The sequence below is a fragment of the Alternaria incomplexa genome (assembly GCF_024043165.1).
Source record: "Alternaria incomplexa strain BMP 0042 chromosome Unknown scaffold_25, whole genome shotgun sequence".
Taxonomy (NCBI): domain Eukaryota; kingdom Fungi; phylum Ascomycota; class Dothideomycetes; order Pleosporales; family Pleosporaceae; genus Alternaria; species Alternaria incomplexa.
The window spans coordinates 137,227-156,432 of record NW_026249874.1 but is presented as its reverse complement, the minus strand read 5'-3'; the positions used below and the strand labels follow the sequence as shown (position 1 = coordinate 156,432).

Sequence of the window (19,206 nt, the reverse complement as noted above, 5' to 3'; positions counted from 1 at the left end):
AAAGCGGTCGTCCTGTGCCTCGTCGCGGCCTCCGTGAGGATATGGTGGGGTTGGTATCCAGTCGCTGCGCGGACGAGGGGTTCAACTTGGCTGCTTGCGGCAAGGCGCTGCCCAAGGCACCTTCCTCAGACCGCTTCGCCCGCGCCGCTGGCTCTGCCCTACAATCAGGACAATTGCCCGTTGCAGGCCCGCGACCGTTTAGCCAGCCGACGGCCAGCCCGACAGCATGAACGCATGAGCCTAGCGCTCCGACTTGGCTGTCATGCACCTGTACAAATCTATGGTCCCCTCAGGGTCTGCCGCCATGTGCGCGAAAAGCGTGTATTTACACTATATACACTAACAAAACGTGGCTGCTCGTTTCTACCACGTGCCGCCGTCTAGATGGGTATTCAGCCTCTGCTATGCACAATTCAAACTATTCCCTCTCAAACGCCATATCCGTGGTGCCAAGATAACCCCGCCACTTATGCCAAACAAAATAAACGCCAGTCGTAACGTCGCTGAACAAACAGCTTTTTGGCCTCATGACTCGTAAGAGAACCGCCGTCGGGAGGCATCCGTAGACCCTTCCAGCGGCGAGACGGGGGAAAGGGGATCGCCATCCGATTCGGCGCGTCGTTCTTCGCGAGCACGGTAGGGCGGCAATTGGAAAAATGTGTCCGAGGCTTCCAAGAAAGCACCGTCTCTTGGTGTGCGTGGTGTAATGGGCGACACGTTGTCGGTTGGAAGCCGACCGCTCACCATCGACACTTCGGACGGGGATATTGGTGCGAGCCTGCGCGACTCTTCGTACGCAGCTGGGGTTGCATCTGGCGTGCCGGTCGGATCTATGCCGTTGTATATCCTCTCGCGTACCACCATGGACTCCTTTTCCGACAGTTGACGGCCGCCTGCCTCGGGAAGCACAGGCATGTCTCCAGGCATCTCATAGATCTGACGCTCCTCGCCATCTGCCTCATGCACGGCTGATGATCCCTTCTCTTCTGCGCTGGAGCTCATCTCGTGATGCACATGGGATGAGCCAGGTAGCTCGGCCTTCGCGAAGACAGTCACGCCTTCTGTACTACTTCGTACTGGAGACGTCGGAGCCTCCTCTGACACGGGTGGATCCATCTTGGTGACCGCCGCCGCAGCGACATCGGCCTCGTATTGCGCTTTGATGTCTGCCAGCTTGCGCTTGTGCCGCCGTCGCCAGAACCACCACCCAATTGCGCAGAAAATCAGAGCAACGAAGAAGCCACCTCCCACTGCGATACCAATGACTGCCCCTGAAGACAAAGGCTTCTTCTTTGGGGGATCATAGTGCGGAACCGCGTAGGTGGGCGACACGATAGGCATGATTTGTGGAGCTTTGCCAAATGTCCAGTCCACCGCTGACACGGTGAAGTTCTGACGTTCCCAGTCTACGGTCAAGTAGGCTTCCTGCAGGAAGACTCTACCCAGTACCCACTGACGCGCCTCCGCACCTCGTCTGATAGGAAAGTATTTTGTCTTCTCTTGCAACCCTCTATACGGAGGAGTCGCCTCCAAGTCTAGAGCAGCATAGGGCAAAGTGATCTGCAAAGTCGAATCCGTGCTGTATTTCTGGCCGATAGTGATCGTGACACTGGGGTTTTGCGCGACGAGATCCCGGTGAAGCGCATCATCCACAAGGTAGAGATCAGTCTTTTCATCGTACTTTAGTCCAAATGCATCCTCAAAAGCTTGGCATATCTCAACCGGCAGGTAGAGTTCTGCAACCGTCGAATCAATGTACATGGTCACGTCGTCCCGGTTCATGAGGAGGTCGATATCTCCTTTCGACGTGGTATCTGCCGTGATGCCGACGACACCAACCGCCAGGTCGCGCTCATTATCCGGGGCGAAGATGAAGGTGAGGTCGTTGGGAATGAGGCGGGAGGCATCGTAGCCGCCAAGCGTGAGACTTCCGAGGACCGTCTGGTCACCTGTGCATCCGAGTCAGTGATTTGCAACGAGGGTACGTGGTAATGTCTTACGGTACTGGGCGCCTGCCGTGTAGCCAAAAGACAAACTGGGGATGCTCTTCTGGTCGAACAGCGTGGTTAGGTAGCTCGGAACGGATTCATCGAAGACGGAGAAGTTGGTCGACTTGGAATGCACGCCTATATGCCCGAGCCAGAAGTTGGCGGTGACCAAGGTGCCGATCGTGGTGTTCTGAACTGAGGGCCCCATCTCCCCGGCCCTCCCCAGACCCACCGAATCGAAGCCGTACAATCCATTGCCGACCAGTCCGAGATACTTCTCGATCCACAGTTGGTAGAAGCCCTTTTGCTGCCATGTTTCCGAGTTGCTGCTGTTGAATAGGAAGCCGCGGCTGGTTTCACAATCCGAGTCGAAGACGTTGTATGCTGTGATTTCTCCTGTCACCGGGCTCGTGGTGTTGGTGATGCACGCCATGCGATTGATGGCCCATATCTGCTGGCTTGCAGTCGACACAAAGACGCGCACATTCTCCCCTGTTTCGCCCACGCGCAGAGTAAAGGTGTTCCATGAGCCGTCGACTCCTAGCCAGTTCTGGTCCGGCGCGACGGTGACGGGTGCTGGTACCGAAGCGATGCCAGGCAGCAGCTGGAAGTTGGGCGTCTCGGTGATGTTTGTCGGCACATAGTCGGCTGCGGCAAGCAAGGGCAGGAGCAGGGCGGCGGCGAGGAAGGCGCATAGGGTTGTGTGGAAGGCACGATGCCCTCGGAAAGGGACCATGTTCCGTGACTAAGCGGCGCGTGGAAGGAGGCACGACTGGGGCCACTCAACCTCGAAGAGCGCAGCGAGCAGCATCACCGAGTGGCATTGTTTGTCCCCGCCAGCGCCACGAGAGGAGTGAAGAAAGAGAAGGAGTCCTCGGAATGCAGCCAGCATGCAAAAGCACTCTCGTCCAGAGTCGAGCCAGATTGGCGGATCCTGGCATGCCAGCCGAGAGCAAGCCAAGGCATATATTGCACCAAATGCTCTAACGAAGTTGGTCACTTGGCTAACGGGGCGAACGCTCCTTTCGATTGACGTACCCGCCATTTGCTGCGATAGCACTCTTTTTTGCGGGAGCGCCCCGACCGTCACCCTTCTGCGATCCCTCTGCTGTACGCCTTGATTTTGGCGCCTCGATGCTGTGCGGCGGACGTAAGCTTGTACGGCAACTTCGTCAGACGCCTGTAAGACGGCCATCCTGCTCCCGTCGCTTTCAACCGGTATTCTTCCGCAGCAACATAGATGAATGCAGCTGAATGCCGTGAGGCACCCGACCGACCCCTCGTTTCATCCCTACACCGATTGGCACCTGTTCGCGCAATCTGGGGTCGGCCTCTGGACTGCCATGTGCCACTGCAAGGCGCTGGCAAAGCGGCTGGGCTTAGGCCACCACGGCTCCCACTACGAGCGGGCGACGCCCACGCCCGGACTTCACGACAGCCACCCCCGAACGACAAGCTTGAAACAGTAGGTTCTGGAGCGGTTGACCAGCGCATTCGCTTAGATTTGCTCTCTCCAGTCTGGCAGATCGGCGCGCTTGCCAGAAACCTACCAGACCATCGTCATGCTCAACAAGAGGAAATCTTGAGTAATGCGTCGATCATGATGTTGGGATGAATGCTTTTTGTGCATGATGAACGTGGCGCTTCATCTCCGCAAGAGCCGCACGCCGCCTGCGTGGTAGACAATCAACACTCAGCTGAACAGCAAGGGCTGTCTACAATGGTATGGAGGCGTGTCGCACAAATACAAGCAATCGCCTATACCGAGACAGGCAGGCCGGGATTCTGATGCCTCCGCCCACACCCCAGCCTGCAACATGCTGCAGTAGCGGGGTCTTGTGCTCTCAGGGACCTGCGTGGCAGTCGCACTCAACGTACAGGATGTTGGCCAGATTCATCGTTCTTTTGCGAGGTGGACATACGTTATTGGTGTCCTCGTTCAACTCACGTGCCATCCGCCTCATACCCCTGTCCCGAATAGGAGCCTACGGACTTCGCCCAGAGCCTAGCTACCTTCCGCGCTGATCTTCCGATAAATATGCATGTCCACGCTCGGGACCACGCCAATCGATGCCGTCCATAGGGCAAAACGCGCTGGACCCGCTCATCCAGATTGCCTTTGCTGCACTCTCGTGTGCCCACCACTCTCTTGGGACGACTTGAGAGCACGACGTTCGCTATCCGTAGAGTGCTGCTCATGCAGGCACTCTACAATCGCCATGTATCTTAATCACTCGTTTCTCACAGTATGCGTCGCTTCATTTGCAGCGGGGGCCGTGTTCCATCGTGGTAAAGCCAAATCCCATTGCGCCTCGCGGCTCTGATCCGCTGCGTGCTAACCAAGCCATCAAGCCCCATATTCCAACGTCACTCTCACAACGAAGTCATCGGTATCTGCTTCGACGCTCGCACCTGTGCTCCCAGCAACTCCATCGCGTAGCGTTAGCAGCCTCGGTACAGGGATTTCTAGCGAGCATGAAATCCTTCGGCCCACCGATGCGGCCTCGACTGGACCACTGGTTTCTTCTGTGCTACCAAACGCCACGTTATCAGACGATCTGAACACAACATCGTCGCAAGACCAATATCCATCGCTAGCCACTCCTGAGATTCACTTGCCCGCTATCAACGGCACAGCGACACAGCAAACCCGCATCTCTAACGCGACATGTACGGTCAACATCCCCAGTGCAAGTGTAGATTACTGGTTTGGCCCAACATACATGCATGTGGCGGGAATTATGACAACGCAGGCATCGAATTTCAGTAACGTGGACTCTTATACCCTTGTTCCTTACACGACAACCTTTGATGCATCCAGTGCACTGGCATCAGATTATGCATGTATCTACAGCGAGTCGTATTATGCCGAATGGGATTTCACGGTTACCATGTGTGAAGAGTACACGGCAAGACCTAAAGCAGCTACAACATCTGTTGCCTACCGGTCAGCAGGCTACTCTCCTTTTCCCTCTGGTAACGTCATCCCGACGTCGGACGCCGGATTATACGATCTATACTACCCAGATACTTTCCCATCTGCCACGGCTACAATCACCCTTGGGCCAAATACTACAACGGTTCAGACTTCTGCGACACCTTTCGTCCATTTCACAGCTTACGAGGTTGAGTCGGGAAACAAAACCGAGACGGTACAGCTTCGTTCCGCACAGGTCTATCCTTACTGGATGAAAGGATTCGACGAGGAGAGTACGGTGACGGGATCACTTCCAGATGGTTTTCTCAACCAGATCCCACAGTCTGCGTGTGATGCTGGACAACTGCAGGCCACCGTCGTGACTGTCCTCATCGTTGTCGACTTATACTATCAAAATTGGCCCGGTATAGGTCCGGCCCTCATCCATGTCGAGTCGTCTGTACTTGGTTTTGACGACGGACCCGTCGTTATAAATGGTTGGGGCGGCAGCACTTCGAAATCTCCCCCTCTCACAGTAGCAGACTGGGATCTCCCAGGTGATACCAGCAAACCAAAGCCCACCAACGTCAAGCCAAACGACCGAATGGACTCAACTTCTACGACTAAGATACGCGGCAGTGAGAATAACAATGCGGTCAATCCTCCAGAATTCACTCGAGTTACTGTTGGTTCTGTGGGCACACGACCCATCGTAGTTGGTCCTTCTTCAAGAATTGTTGTCGGCTCTCAGACCTTACAAGCTGGGGGAGCCCCAGTCAACGTAGGAGGTGGGACGATGGTTTCTCTTGCGCCATCGGCTACGGCCATCGTTGTGGATGGCAGTACCTCTAGGCTACCGCAAGTTACTCCGGCGCGGCCTCCACCAGTGCTGACGATTGGCTCGACGACACTCACACCCAACGCTGCTACCCAATTCTTCGTTGGTCCAGGGCAAACCCTCACTCCTGGAGGTGTTGCTACTGTCGATGGTACCGTCGTCAGTTTGGCACCGTCGGCTTCTTTCGTGGTCATCGGAGGTTCCACCCAAGTTCTACCCGGATCATCACCAGCTCCAAACAGTCCGCCACAACTGGTAGTCGGTGGCTCAACGATCACAGCACAAGCAGCCCAAGAAAGTTCTAACAACTTCAACGGCCTAGAGAATCAAAGACCTAACCCAACGTTCGTTATCTCGGGGCAGACACTCGCTCCGGGTGCTCCTGCCATTACCGTTTCGGGCACCACGCTATCACTAGCACCCTCGGGAAGCGTACTGGTGGTTAATGGAGCGTCCTCGACGATACAGATCCCAGCTGTCCCTGCCGTAACGCCACCAGCACTTACTGTCGGCGATAGCGTCTTCCCTGCTTTTGACAATCCGCGAAACACATTCGTTATCGCAGGTCAGACACTGGTGCCTGGAGGATCGGCAATCACTGCATCTGGTACCACGTTTTCGTTGGCATCATCAGCATCCTTCGTTTTGGTCAATGGCGTCACATCCGTGATAGCGAACCCAGCGGCGCCGACTCTCAATGTTGGTAACAATGTCTTCACACCCATTTCGGCCTCACCAGGAATATCCTTCGTTGTTGGCGATGAACCCCTCGTTCCAGGTGGACCAGCCATAACTTTCTCCGGAACCACAATATCGCTTGCACCTTCTGCTTCATTCGTTGTTGTCAACGGGGTTACTTCATCCCTCGCTATTCCTACTCCACAGGTCGGCAAACCTCCTACGATCACCGTCGGCGATGATGTCATCGGTGCTCTTCCAGAGCCCTCAGGGCCCACCTTTGTAATAGATGGCCAAACACTCGTTCCTGGTGGCCCAGATATTACCGTCTCGGGCACTACACTGTCACTCGCTCAATCGGCATCATTCGTTGTGATCAACGGCGTTACATCTACATTGGCTACTCCAGCCCCTCCACAAATTACAGCGCCTCCTTTGACCATTGGAGATCTGACATTCGGGCCGCTCCCAGGAACTAGCACTGCCTATCTAATCGGGTCGAGACTGCTTACCGTGGGGGGCTCGATCGTTGTCTCAGGTGTTACGATCTCGCTCGCACCCGGAGCTACAGCCTTGGTCGTCAACGGCAAGACCAGCTTCATTTCGCCGCAGGCCCAGCCCGCCATCACCAATCCTCCATTGCTCACTATTGGTTCGCAGACATACACTGCAGAATTAGGGAGTGGGACGGTCTTCATCATTGAAGGACAGACTTTGATGCCAGGAGGCACAATTACCGTCGATGGCACAACGATCAGTCTTGCATGGGGGGCGACAGAGTTGGTTTACGGATCTTCAGGACGCACTACAAAAAGCGCCTTGTTTCCCGCTACCACGACCCGCCTTCAAAGCGTGACCACCAATAGTCCGAGTGCAAGGGCCAGTAAGCCCGACGGACAGGCGACAGCGACGAGTACGAAGGAGGGCGCAGCATACCACTCCGACTACCCGAGCTTAATGTTGCTTGCACTGTTTATCATTTTTGCTTTGCTTTAGGGTGCGTAGCATGTTGAACGGTTTTCGACATGGATTCATGGTTTTCTATGGGTATAATGAGCATTATTTGGGCGTCCTCGGGTTATCACCGGTAAGTGATACCACGTGTACAACAAGATCATCATCGGCGTTTAATCCATTCGCGGCGGCACATGCACGATCGCAGCGAAACGACCTCATCATCCAAAACGCCTGTCAAAGACAGGATCTGGTAGATGGAAGAGGTACCAGTTAGAGAGTGGCGCATCAGTTAATAATACCCAGGGATTGGGATGGTTGGTAGACAATGAGAACTATTGAGCACGTTTTGAGTGTCGAACAGGTACTTAAAGGTGAAGGGACTCTCAATTGATGTTGGAGAAGGCCACCACCACGGGGCGGTAATGTTACTGCAAGCCACTACGCACATACGCGACAACGTGCATCGGCGCAACGCTCAGCTCCACAAACGACAAAAACAACATACCGCAAGGGCGCGTTTTGCGTTCCTCATCTAAGCGCCTCATCTCCGTTCATTCGTCAAGCGGCGCAGCACTTTACATTATCTCGAAGCACGGGTGCGGCATTTCGACTATCTATGCAGGACGATAGTATAGCCGGTGGTTCTTTCGTGCTGAAGCAAAACGAAGATGGCGTCACGACTCGACTGCGAAAACGGTGTTGTCTAAAGCGATGCCTCGGAAGTGTCGAAACATCACCATTGTCTTGGCAGGTACAGGCGCGCAATTTCCCCCACTGAAGGAATTCGTTTCATGTTGTCTCGCGAACGAATACACCCTTAGCGAAGTTTTCGCCCCACCACCGAGGTTGCTTTCCCGTCGAACTGCAGGATCTAGAATACCGGATCAACGAAATGAGAGTCATTGTAGACCGGTGGCATAAGGGATGGAGAGTAGGGAGATTGCGTAGTGTGGCGGTGACGATGGGGGCACGCAGCGGTAACTACCAATCGGTCTCTGACATACCTAGGTAACGTTATGGCACAAGCAAACAATCAACTGCGAACATGTGGATGCGAGTAGCATTGACAGCAGAACATGTTGGCGCTTCAGCGCATGACGTTTCGTTAAACGCCTGGGATAGCCAGACTTCAACCGATCAAGCTTTTTCGACATGGTTTCACGTTTCCCATGAGGCTCTCCCGTTATTCGTTGCGCAACGTCTGATACAGGCCACCTCCAGGCACATGCATGGAGGCGACGCCTTCAAATCTCTCCATGACAATAGCTCATCACATATTATGGGGCGTAGGAACGGAGCAGACCTGGATTCAACGTTCTGCGGCAGCTAACCGAAGCCACGCTTCCGGTTCGGGCGCTAGCGCAGTGCTGAATAGATTGACAGGTGCTTGGCATCAATCCACAGACCCGGGTTTCATGTCGTTGGCGCTGTCAGGATTCTGTCAGTGAGGCACTAATCTTGTCATGGCGCAACTGTGCCGTGTAGGCGGAGGGAGTATAAGAGATACAGAGGCCATCGACAATGAGAGGGCATCAAGCTTGACGCTGACACTCACTTTCACACGCTCTTTAGCATTACACTCACTTTCGATCCATTCGTCTATCATTCATTCGTTTCCATTCTATCTTTGAAGATACGCTCAACCTTTTCAAATCCAACCAACCAACCAACCAACACACCAACCGCAAACATGTTCACCAAGACTGCTATCATCCTGGCTGCTGCCAACCTCGCCGCCGCGCACACCACCTTCCAGAGCTTCGTCATTGACGGCAAGGACCAGGGCCAGCACTTCGCTGTCCAGACTCCTTCCAACGGCAACAACCCCATCCTCGATGTCACCTCCACTGCCATGATCTGCAACGGTGGCAAGGCCACCTCCGACCAGGTCGAGGTTGCTGCTGGCTCCAAGCTCGGCATGCAATGGCACCACAACGACCCCGCCTCCGCTGGCGACGGTGACGACCCGATCGCTCCCTCCCACAAGGGACCCGTCATGGTCTACATCGCCAAGGCCGACACCAACGGCGAGGGCGCCGTCTGGACCAAGATCTACGAGGACGGTCTCACCGGCTCCAAGTGGGGTGTTGATAACCTCATCTCCTCCAAGGGACTCTTGGAGATTGACCTCCCCAACCTCGAGGCTGGCGACTACCTCATCCGCCCCGAGATGATCGGTCTCCACGAGGCCAGCGCCGAGGGCAAGGCCCAGTTCTACAACGGCTGCGGTCAAATCAAGGTCACTGGCAGCGGCTCTGCTGCTCTCCCCGCCACCGGTGTCGACATGACCAAGGCTTACAAGGCCACCGACCCCGGTGTCATGTTCAACATCTACGGTGGTGCCACCGACTACACCGTCCCCGGTCCCAAGGTCTGGGACGCCGCCACCGCCGGCAGCGCCCCTTCCACCCCCTCCAAGCCTGTTGAGTCGGCTGCCCCCTCCACCCCCGCCTCCAGCGCCGCTCCTTCCGCCACTCCCTCTCCCGTCGAGTCGGCCGCTCCCTCTGCTCCCTCTGCCACCAAGCCCGCTGCCACCCCCTCTCCTTCCACCGGCAGCGGCTCTGCTCTCCCCGAGACCTTCACCATCGAGCAGTTCATCCAGTGGCTCAAGACCGCCACCGGCAGCTCTGCCTCCAAGGCTCGCCGCCACGCCCGCGCTTTCAACTTGTAAGCGCTTTCTACAAATGGTCGCAAGTCGATCTTTCTTGCATGAACTGGTGTTCATGGTTGGTCCTTTTTGAGACGTATCTTCTTTGATGGGACGCCCCCATACTCTTTCTTCCATAGACCGCGAGATCGGCTAGCTCTTCTTTTGATGTAAATATAGCATTCACGACGAATGGAATTCGAAAAGTCTTTGTACAATTGTTGCTTGATTGATGTGCTCGTTGTGACTGAGTGATACCATCAGATATTGATTAAATATTGCTGTTAGTGCATGGCACAATCCATGCCTTGGACGCCTACAAGAAAGCATTATCGTTCATGTTGTACTACACATGGTACGTGGAAGAATACATCGTCTTGTATACATTCTGTCTCTTCCATCATAAAAGGTATGTATGCATCAACACGACAGATGCCCTGTCAGCCAGTACTTTATCCCAGAACGTCGTCCACATGGCGGATTTCCTTTCAATCATAGGCTCATCATCCAATCGTCGAGATACTTATCATCCTCCATCTTCCGCAGCAGCCCCTCGTATCTCTTACCTTCCCTCACACCCTCATCCAGATTCCACGGCAGCTTATCACACTGCTCGACATCCTCATAAAACGTCGCCCCAAACTCTTCCAGAGTCTTACATCACTCCTCCATTGTTCTGCAATACGCCAAGTCCACCCAGTCTTCGGGCTTTCGGGGCGGATCGTATTCCTCCAACCATGTTTGCGAGTTCTCAGCCCATATCACCAGGACCCAGATGCCAGAACCGGTAGGCGTGTAGGCAACATGTAGGTCGGATGGGAAGTGGTGGCCGTAGGGATATGGTTCGTCTCTTGTGTGGCGGTCGTAGAACTTGAGGGATGGCCACCAACGCGCGCCTAGGTGGAGCATACGTAGCGCGAACGCGTCCTCTTGCTCTTGGTCGGAGAGCGGTCCTGAATCTGACATCTTGTGTGAGAGGCCAAGGTGCTCCAGCTCGGGGTTTGTAAACCTCTTCATGGTGATACCGCCGTGCGATGGGTATGAATAGACTGTGCATGCAGTCCTCAATTCGAAAGTTATTCTGGCGCGTGTTCCTTGCGAGGCTGGCATATTCGAATGGCGAAGGCTTCTGTCCAGAGAGTCTGGATGTGTTGATGCCTAGGTAGGTATTCAGCAAAGTGCAGCTGATGATCAGGCAGCATTCCTGAGGGTGCTGACGCCGCAGTTGCTACGCCGCAGGCTCGCAGCCATGGCATTCTTGATGCGAAACAGCCCAGTCACATTTTCTGTCGACGCTGACAAGGACCTCATATCTCAGGAAGTACGTCTTCACATCCCAAGTCGAAGCATACATTGATTTCTATACGTGTCCATTGTTGGCGCACAACAGCAATGTATGCAGTAATGCGACTCAGACTCTTGTCATCCTCCACTGCGTTTTGGTATGCCGTCCGCATAGTCATCTCAAGAATCCCGTTGTTGATGGCGTTGCAACGATGTCGCACTCGGGCCGTTTGTGCAACTGGCTCGTAATGCCGAGGCTCAGCCGAACCCAATGGCGCAATGTCCACGGGTCTTTCCGATCGGACCGTCCTCCTGTCTATTTCGAATCATCTTTTGACACTATACATCACACCTTCTCAACTCAAGCATTTCGCCGCGAACAAGCTTTCGCAAGCTAACTTGGCAGATGGAAAGCCTACTACCCTTCAGGTGTGCACGCCGGGCATCACCTATCACGAACTTCCTATCCCGTACTAGCACTACCACACCAATCCTTGCCAAGTCACACGCCAACTGATAAGCAACGACAAGCTTCTGCTGCAGTTAATTTATCCGGCATATCTGCGCCATGGGAGCTTTCCGTCGTTGCATAGGGTCTTTGGACAGTAGCGATTTCGAAATTCGATGTGGTCGCGAGCCGAGGTACAGTGAGAAATGCCATCGCACAGTAGAGCTGATGGAAATTGTAAGGAACTCAGGGAGATCAGATGTACTATGTCATGAAGAGCATGCTCATCTCCAAGGATCTCGCAATGCGATCGAGCACCGCATCTCCCACAATCTCTTTCACTTTCGCTGTCGAATCTGCAAGAGAGCGTTCGGGTGTTATCCCAAAGAGGCAGGAGAACCTGACGATGCAAGCACGACAACCACGAAGTCGGACACTTTCACGCACATGTGGTCGAAGTGACAGTGATGTGATAGGCGGACTTCGTCCCATATACCAGGAAAACCACTTATCAGGGTCTTCTGATACCTGCGGAGTCAACACACAAGCGGGACTGTCCACTCATACCCCTGTTCAGTCCGGTAATTCGCCGATCTCTTGGTGAAGAGGCCCTCACCAAACGACCTGGGCTACCAATCAGTAATTCGTATCTCGGCGTTCGACCTGATGGATCTTGTGAGCCGCTTTCCAGTCCAGCATGGAGGGCGAGCTCAGCTGGATAGCTATGCACCTGACCAGTAGGTATTAGGAAGGTATCATCAAGTGTTGGATCTGGACCATCGCGCCATCGTATAACGAGTGTGCCTAGAGGTATACGACATGAAGTACGAGTTCGAGCTGGGAAGTATATAAAGAGTGTTGAGCACCGCTGGTAACACTGCACTCATCAACGCAGCAATCGCTTCAGCAGTCTATCGTTCTACTCTCGATCCCTTCTCTCGCTTCGACTACCTTCTCAGTCCCTCAAGATCATCCTATCCTTCATCATGAAGCTTTCCATCGCTATCCTCGCCGCCGTCACCGGCTCCGTTCTGGCCCGTCCCTCCTCTCTCGCTGAGCGCGTTCAATCCCGTGCTGATGGCAGTCGCCGTCACAGGACCCAGCCCATGATTCTAGTGGGCACGGCTGCAAAGGAGAACGCCAAGTTCGTCGCAGACGTGGACAACACCACCGCCCACGTCGACTACTCCTCCAACTGGTCCGGTGCCGTCCTCGAGACACCCTCCTCCGGCTACTTCAAGTCAGCCACCGGACGTTTCACTGTGCCCACACCCAAGCACGTTGGCTCTGGTGGTACCGAGTCTTCCTCAGCCTGGGTTGGTATCGACGGCGATACCTGCGGCAGTGGTCTGCTTCAAGCAGGTATCGACTTCACCGTCAGCAGCTCCGGCGCTGTCTCCTACGACGCCTGGTACGAGTGGTACCCCGACTACGCCTACGACTTCAGCAACTTCGCCGTCAAGGCCGGCAACGTCATCCAAGTCGACATCGTCGCTACCTCCACCACCAAGGGCACAGTCTCGCTCACCAACGTGAGCACGGGAAAGAAGGTCAGCCAGACACTTAGCGCACCCAGCGGCTCCGTCCTGTGCCGTCAAAATGCAGAGTGGATTGTAGAGGACTTTGAGTCGGGAGGTAGCTTGGTTGCGCTGAGCAATTTTGGTACTGTTGTCTTCACGCAGGCGAGTGCTAGCCTGAGCACTGGTGGAACGGATGGGTTGAGCGGTGCTACTATTATTGATCTTAAGCAGGGTAGCACTGTTTACACTGATGTTACTATCAACAGCGGGTCGCAGGTTACTGTTCAGTACATCTAAGTTGTGGGTGGTAGGAGAGGAAATCGTGGTCTGAAGGCTGCGATGGGGTCTACATGAGGCATGGACAATACTACAATAGGTAGAGGGTAGACGGGCGATCACAGATAACCGGAGTTTGAGGACTAAACAGCAATGAACTATTCACGTGTAAAAAGACCCAGCGTCAACGTAGACGTCAAGGTCCTATGTAAATCTGCAAATCACACTTCTCTTGCTGTTGTAGTATGTAACGCGATTGACGGCTCGTTCGTTTATTGTATGAATGCATTCACATTGTTTTCTATCTACTCCCGATCAAAGCTGACGTGTAGACATTCTGAATGCATAAAGTAAGCCCTCCCTCAATGAAAGTCCTTCCCAGTCCGTCTTGAGTCGCTCCTAGAGTGTGCCTCGAATGAGATCTCACTTCTTGGTGCCGCCGCTCTGCTGGCCACCGGCATTGGCATTGCGATCGCCAGCGCCCTGAGCGCGAGCAGCAAAGCCACCGGAAGACATGTCTCCGCCGGACTTGGCCTGAGTGAAGAGAATGTTAGCATCCTAACAGATGAATAGTTCAGCGAAGCATGACGGAGTGCCTCACCTGTGAGGATTGGATCCTGCTAGCATCAGACTGGCTCATTGGGGTAGAACCTTTGGAGCCACCGCCAGTATTACCGGTGTTGGGGCCCTGGTTAGATGCAGGCATGGTGGGTAGTTTGGTGAGTTGAGGTTTGAGTGCTCGGTTTAGCAAAGATTGGTGATGTAGGAGTTGTCACGTATGATGAACGCGATGCTTCCATTATCTGCGTGCGAGGACGTGTTCTTATACAGCTGACCTCGAGGGCATCTTTGGTCGTTGATGATGTTGCCGCGGAGCTGGTCGTGGGTACGTCGGCTAGCGCATGTAGTACAGCAGCAACATCATGCCTCTGTATATTGAAACGAAAATGTAGACGCCAGGGTCGTCTACACCGCTCTTTGCCATGTCGGGGGTTATGCATACTTCGAAGAGTATGTGAAGTGATGTGCCCAAGAGAGCAAACACGATATCTCTAGCGCTCCTGCCCTTCCATCATGTGCGCCGAGCGTACCTACCCAGATAGCCTTGCAAAGTGGCTTGGGACACTGCTGAAATCTCAAGACTTTTCTCTACTCAATACTTCAGCCTTCTTACGAGACATCATGGCCGACATCATAGCGACGTCTATTGCTTGTGAACACCTCCGATCGACACGCATGGCGTAGCACAACAACCTCGATGACGACAGCCAACGAGAATTGGACGCGCAAAACTACATCTTGCCTCCTAAGTCTGGAGTCCCCGTCGTCTCATCGTACGATTCTTGCGCAAAGCGACGCATGAAGCATGCTGCCGATGGTACTGCGCCCTGATGTATGGGTATCACAGTGATGGCAATGACGATGCCGATTCGAGCAGTGGCAACGGATGATACGTTAGATACGCCCATTCTAGATATCCGAGAGATTGTTCGACCTGCGATCTGCGCGATTAAGAGCATGTCAAGATCAGTACATTCATCAAGGCGGAAGTCTCGTCTGATGCTTTTCAGCTGCGTTTGCTAACTGTCAAGATACACAGCAGAAAGTATGGGCCTGAATTAGTTGTAACGATCTAAATGATACGAAGCTAGGGTTGCATCAAGATCGAGGTTACAGTTAGCTGTTGTTAGTGCAGCGGTCTCGTGCAGGATGTTGACAAGGACTTCCTAATAGAGGTTATGGAAAGGGCTACATTAGGTTGAGACTAGATAGATGGTCGCGGTTGAGTGTACTATAACGACTACGTTGCTACTCCACACCATGGAGATACTGGGCAGAAATGCTCTGCAGCATACATCACAATAGACTACATGCTTCCACAAAGGTCTAACATCAATGTAGACGTCAAGGTCTCTTGTAGACTTACAAACTGACCTTCGATTATTGTTGTAGTCTGCAACACATTTAGGATATCAACGGGAAAGGAAGAGACGAACAGCTTGTTCGATATGATGTGAAATGCATTCACATTGTTATATTTACCCGCAACGTCTGTCATAGCTACGACAAAAGTATATCGAGATAATACATGTCGCTGCTAATCTAGCATAGCCATGATCTGAGTGAACCGCTTCTACGCGCTCAACATCCAGCTCCGATATCCACTCGTCGCCACGCTCCTGGCTCTTTTCTCAAGCCTAACCCTGCTCCGCCGCCTTGCGCATACGCTTCTCATGCTTCTTGTGCCTCTTCTTCGTCCTCTTCGCATACTTCTCCAAATTCGCAATACGGTTCTTCGCCCAGTTGGGACCGGCGTCGGGAGGCGGGGCTGTAGAAGGGCATCGTAGTTAGCCAATGGATCGTATAGATATAAAACAAAGCAGCAAATAGACGCCTTACTTCCAAGGTCTCCTCTAAGCAGACGTTCCTTCTCGTCCTCTCGACGCTCATGCTTCCGCTCGAAACGTTGGTGACGGTGTCCGGACGATTCCGTGCGACAGCTCTGGGTGCGCTTCGGGTTTCGTGGTTTGGGGTCATGCGGGTTCTGCGAGGGCATCTTGGTAGGGTGCGAGTATTTTCCCTTGTGGTGGGCAGGCATGTAACATGTTATAGAACTTGTCTCTCTGATCTATACCTTGCCCGGGTACCAGTACGGGTCGTTCTCTTTGGTGTAGTTCTTAGTCAAGTCGCGTCGAATGCTCCTTGCGCTGTCCTTCCGGTCGGCATGCTCGTCGTCATCAGTCAAAGGGCTGCATTCACGTTCTCTGCTGTCGTCGCGACCGGTTATCGGTTCCTCATCCCGGTCACCCCACGGACTGCGTGGACGATGCTCCCACTCATAGCTCGGTTCACGTTTGAAGCCATCTCTTGAGCGATCGCGTTGTCGATCATCGAATGCGCGCCTCGAATCGCGTCCATCATCAGCATCCAGACGGTTACGTGAACGGTCTTCGCGATCACGGCTGCGGTCGCGTGATTGATCATGTCGGTCACGACTAAGCTCGCGTCTACGTTCATCTCCCCAGTGGTTGCTTGGACGGTCGTCTCGCTCCCGGCTTGTTTCGCCTTTGATGTCGTCGCCCCAGCGGTTGCGAGGACGTTCCTGACGCTCACGGCTGGGCTCACGTCTACTATGATAGCTATCATAACCGTGGTAGGTCTGTGGGTAGCTGTCGACGCGTCCCTGCGGTTCGTAGCTCGGCTCGCGTTTGACGCGATTGTCGATGGGATCCTGGAAGTCCGACATCGCGCCGCGGGATGGAGTAGTCAATGCGAAGAGAGTGTAATGAGAACGAGAAAGGAAAAGCGAGAGGACGGATTGAAGTGACGGAAGAGAGACCGGACGTGGTTTGAGGAAGCGACAAAAGAAATGACTCGTCGTTGCGAACTTGAAGCCCCGCTGTGACAATGAAGGAGGAACGACGGCAGTATACGGAAGGGAGCAGCGGGCCCGCAATGCCTGACGACGCGTCCCGCGTTGGGCGCGTATGCTGACACTTTATCAAGACTTACGCGCAATCCAATCTGAACACGGTCGACATACCTCAGTCTTCGCGATGGAGACGCCACATGATGACTTAGCCCAGGCGCAGGAGAAGAAAGTAGCCGTACCCATGACGTCACCACGCTAGATCGCATCCATCTCGACAGGCACGGCCGAACACGAAGGTGACAAAGCTGCAAAACACTGTTGCCTCGGATTACCATATACTTCCATAACAGCCGCCACAGTATCGTATATACACATATCGAACACAATGCATCTCCTAACCTCAAGCTGCACTATCGCAGCAACTATACACTTACAATCGAAAATCTCACCGCGGACCAAAGATTGAGAAACAGCCAGTAGTAGCGCCACAACCATCTCTACAAAACCGCGATATGGACAGCGTATACACCGTCCGCGCCTCACCCGGCGAAGGACTAGGCTGTTTCGCTTCCACGACCATCCCCGCGGGTACGCTCATCCTTAGCGAAACACCCTTATTCAGCGTCGCAGAACCGCGCAGCAACAGCGCCGTCATCGCAGCCTTTTCTTCATTGGCCGACTCGCAAAAAACCCAGTATCTATCGCTGTACGCGCAGAAAACCCACAAATTGAAAGAGAATGGAGAAGAAGAAGAAGAAGAAGCAAGAGTAATCGACATCTTCAACTCCAACGCCTGGCAAACTGGGTCAAACACATCCATCTGCCCCCTCGCCGCGCGCTTCAACCACAGCTGCATCCCCAACGCATCCTTCGCATTTAACCCGCTCACTGGAAAAATCACTATCCACGCCATCGTGCCCATCCCTTCAAATACGCAAATACGATTAAGCTACGAGCGACCCTACCAAACCACCCTCTCGCGGCGCGCAAAACTATCTTCCTACGGCTTCATTTGCGCCTGTCCGGCATGCAGCGACCCCACGCCCAGCAGCGATACCCGGCGCGCGCGCATGGTGGTGCTGGACGCGCGGATCCGGACGGGGCGGCGCCAGCTGTGGAGACGGCCTGTGCCGAAGGCCGCGTTGGAGTTGTGCAGGTTGCTTAAAGAGGAGGGGTTGGTGGGGGAGGCGTTGGGGCTTGCGTGGCATGATGCGGCGGTGGGGTGGAGGAGGCATGGGAGGTTGGATATGGCGGTGGCTTGTGCGGTTAAGGAGGTGGAAATCGCGGTAATATGTTTTGGCAGGGAGAGCTCGGCGGTGGATGTTTCGACGGGGTTTTTGTTGGGGCTGAAGGGGGAGATGGGGATGAAGGCGAAGACGGGTGTTGCTGTGGAGGCTGAGGAGGTTGCGGCTTGCTAGAGAGGGGAGGGGGGCTTGGTATGTGGTCGAGATGTCCTGGGTTGGTGTTGAAGTATGCTCTGGGCATGCCGATTCTTCCATGCCACATCTCACTTCCTTGGTTTGTGGCGCAGTGACGATATGTACAATGTGCCACACCCCCAAACAAGCTCTCTTGTCCAACAAACAATGTGCTACCACTTGACATATTCCCTCTTGACGTATCCCCTTCTCTCGAACACAAACTTCCTACCCTCCTACCCTGTACCACTACCTCCCCTCCAAATCACCACCCCCACCACCACCGCAGTAACCGCACAACTCTAGCATGACCAAAACCCCTCGAACTTCCCGCAAAACTTCAAAAGCCGATCAAATCGTGCGCCTTAAAAGCATTGTTCAGCCCCTCACAAAATACCCGTCTGCCCCCCAATCAAATCCATCCCAGTATACCGAACGCCGCAAAAGTTCCACCATGCCGCACATGACCGAATGGCTATGTCCACACTGCTCACATATCAACCGCGGGGAAGGTGGTAGTGGGGAGAAATGCGGGGGGTGTGGGAAGTGATGATAATGATGGATGAGACGGATGAGACGGAGGGAACTGTCTGCGGTTGGGGATATGAGTACCAAAGGAGAGAAAGGAGAGAGACGAGAAAGACGAGAAGTGGTTAGAGTGTGGGTATCAGGATAGGAGATTCGAGTAGACGAGAGGAGGGATGAAGGAATAATTGTCGGAGTTTTGTTCCGCGAAACACAAAAGACCGCGCAAGTAGAATGCACATTGTCTTGGCAGAACCGTATATGCTGATATACCGACTTTCCCAAACTCCATCGCTATGCATAAGATTGTATCATCAGACGTATTTCTGAATCCATC

General features: G+C 53.9%; 6 protein-coding genes across 6 annotated transcripts; 3 read left to right on the top strand and 3 right to left on the bottom strand.

Annotated features, from left to right (window-relative positions):
* Window positions 1-525: 525 nt before the first annotated feature.
* J4E90_010690 (uncharacterized protein) lies at window positions 526-2,724 on the bottom strand (the record flags this gene model as incomplete). Its single annotated transcript, XM_051440202.1, has 2 exons — window positions 526-1,949; window positions 2,001-2,724. The coding sequence occupies 2 exons, from the start codon at window positions 2,722-2,724 to the stop codon at window positions 526-528; spliced, it is 2,148 nt and encodes a 715-aa protein (XP_051285973.1).
* A 2,155-nt stretch (window positions 2,725-4,879) lies between these two features.
* Window positions 4,880-7,417, top strand: J4E90_010689 (uncharacterized protein; the record flags this gene model as incomplete). The annotated part of the gene is made up of 1 exon (XM_051440201.1): window positions 4,880-7,417. The coding sequence occupies one exon, from the start codon at window positions 4,880-4,882 to the stop codon at window positions 7,415-7,417; it is 2,538 nt and encodes an 845-aa protein (XP_051285972.1).
* A 1,651-nt stretch (window positions 7,418-9,068) lies between these two features.
* J4E90_010688 (uncharacterized protein) lies at window positions 9,069-10,049 on the top strand (the record flags this gene model as incomplete). Its single annotated transcript, XM_051440200.1, has 1 exon — window positions 9,069-10,049. One exon carries the CDS (start codon window positions 9,069-9,071, stop codon window positions 10,047-10,049), a length of 981 nt encoding a protein of 326 aa, XP_051285971.1.
* Window positions 10,050-10,685: 636 nt separating this feature from the next.
* On the bottom strand, window positions 10,686-11,135 carry J4E90_010687 (uncharacterized protein; the record flags this gene model as incomplete). The annotated part of the gene is made up of 1 exon (XM_051440199.1): window positions 10,686-11,135. The coding sequence occupies one exon, from the start codon at window positions 11,133-11,135 to the stop codon at window positions 10,686-10,688; it is 450 nt and encodes a 149-aa protein (XP_051285970.1).
* A 1,608-nt stretch (window positions 11,136-12,743) lies between these two features.
* J4E90_010686 (uncharacterized protein) lies at window positions 12,744-13,574 on the top strand (the record flags this gene model as incomplete). The annotated part of the gene is made up of 1 exon (XM_051440198.1): window positions 12,744-13,574. One exon carries the CDS (start codon window positions 12,744-12,746, stop codon window positions 13,572-13,574), a length of 831 nt encoding a protein of 276 aa, XP_051285969.1.
* A 402-nt stretch (window positions 13,575-13,976) lies between these two features.
* J4E90_010685 (uncharacterized protein) lies at window positions 13,977-14,259 on the bottom strand (the record flags this gene model as incomplete). The annotated part of the gene is made up of 2 exons (XM_051440197.1): window positions 13,977-14,087; window positions 14,155-14,259. The coding sequence occupies 2 exons, from the start codon at window positions 14,257-14,259 to the stop codon at window positions 13,977-13,979; spliced, it is 216 nt and encodes a 71-aa protein (XP_051285968.1).
* Window positions 14,260-19,206: the final 4,947 nt, after the last annotated feature.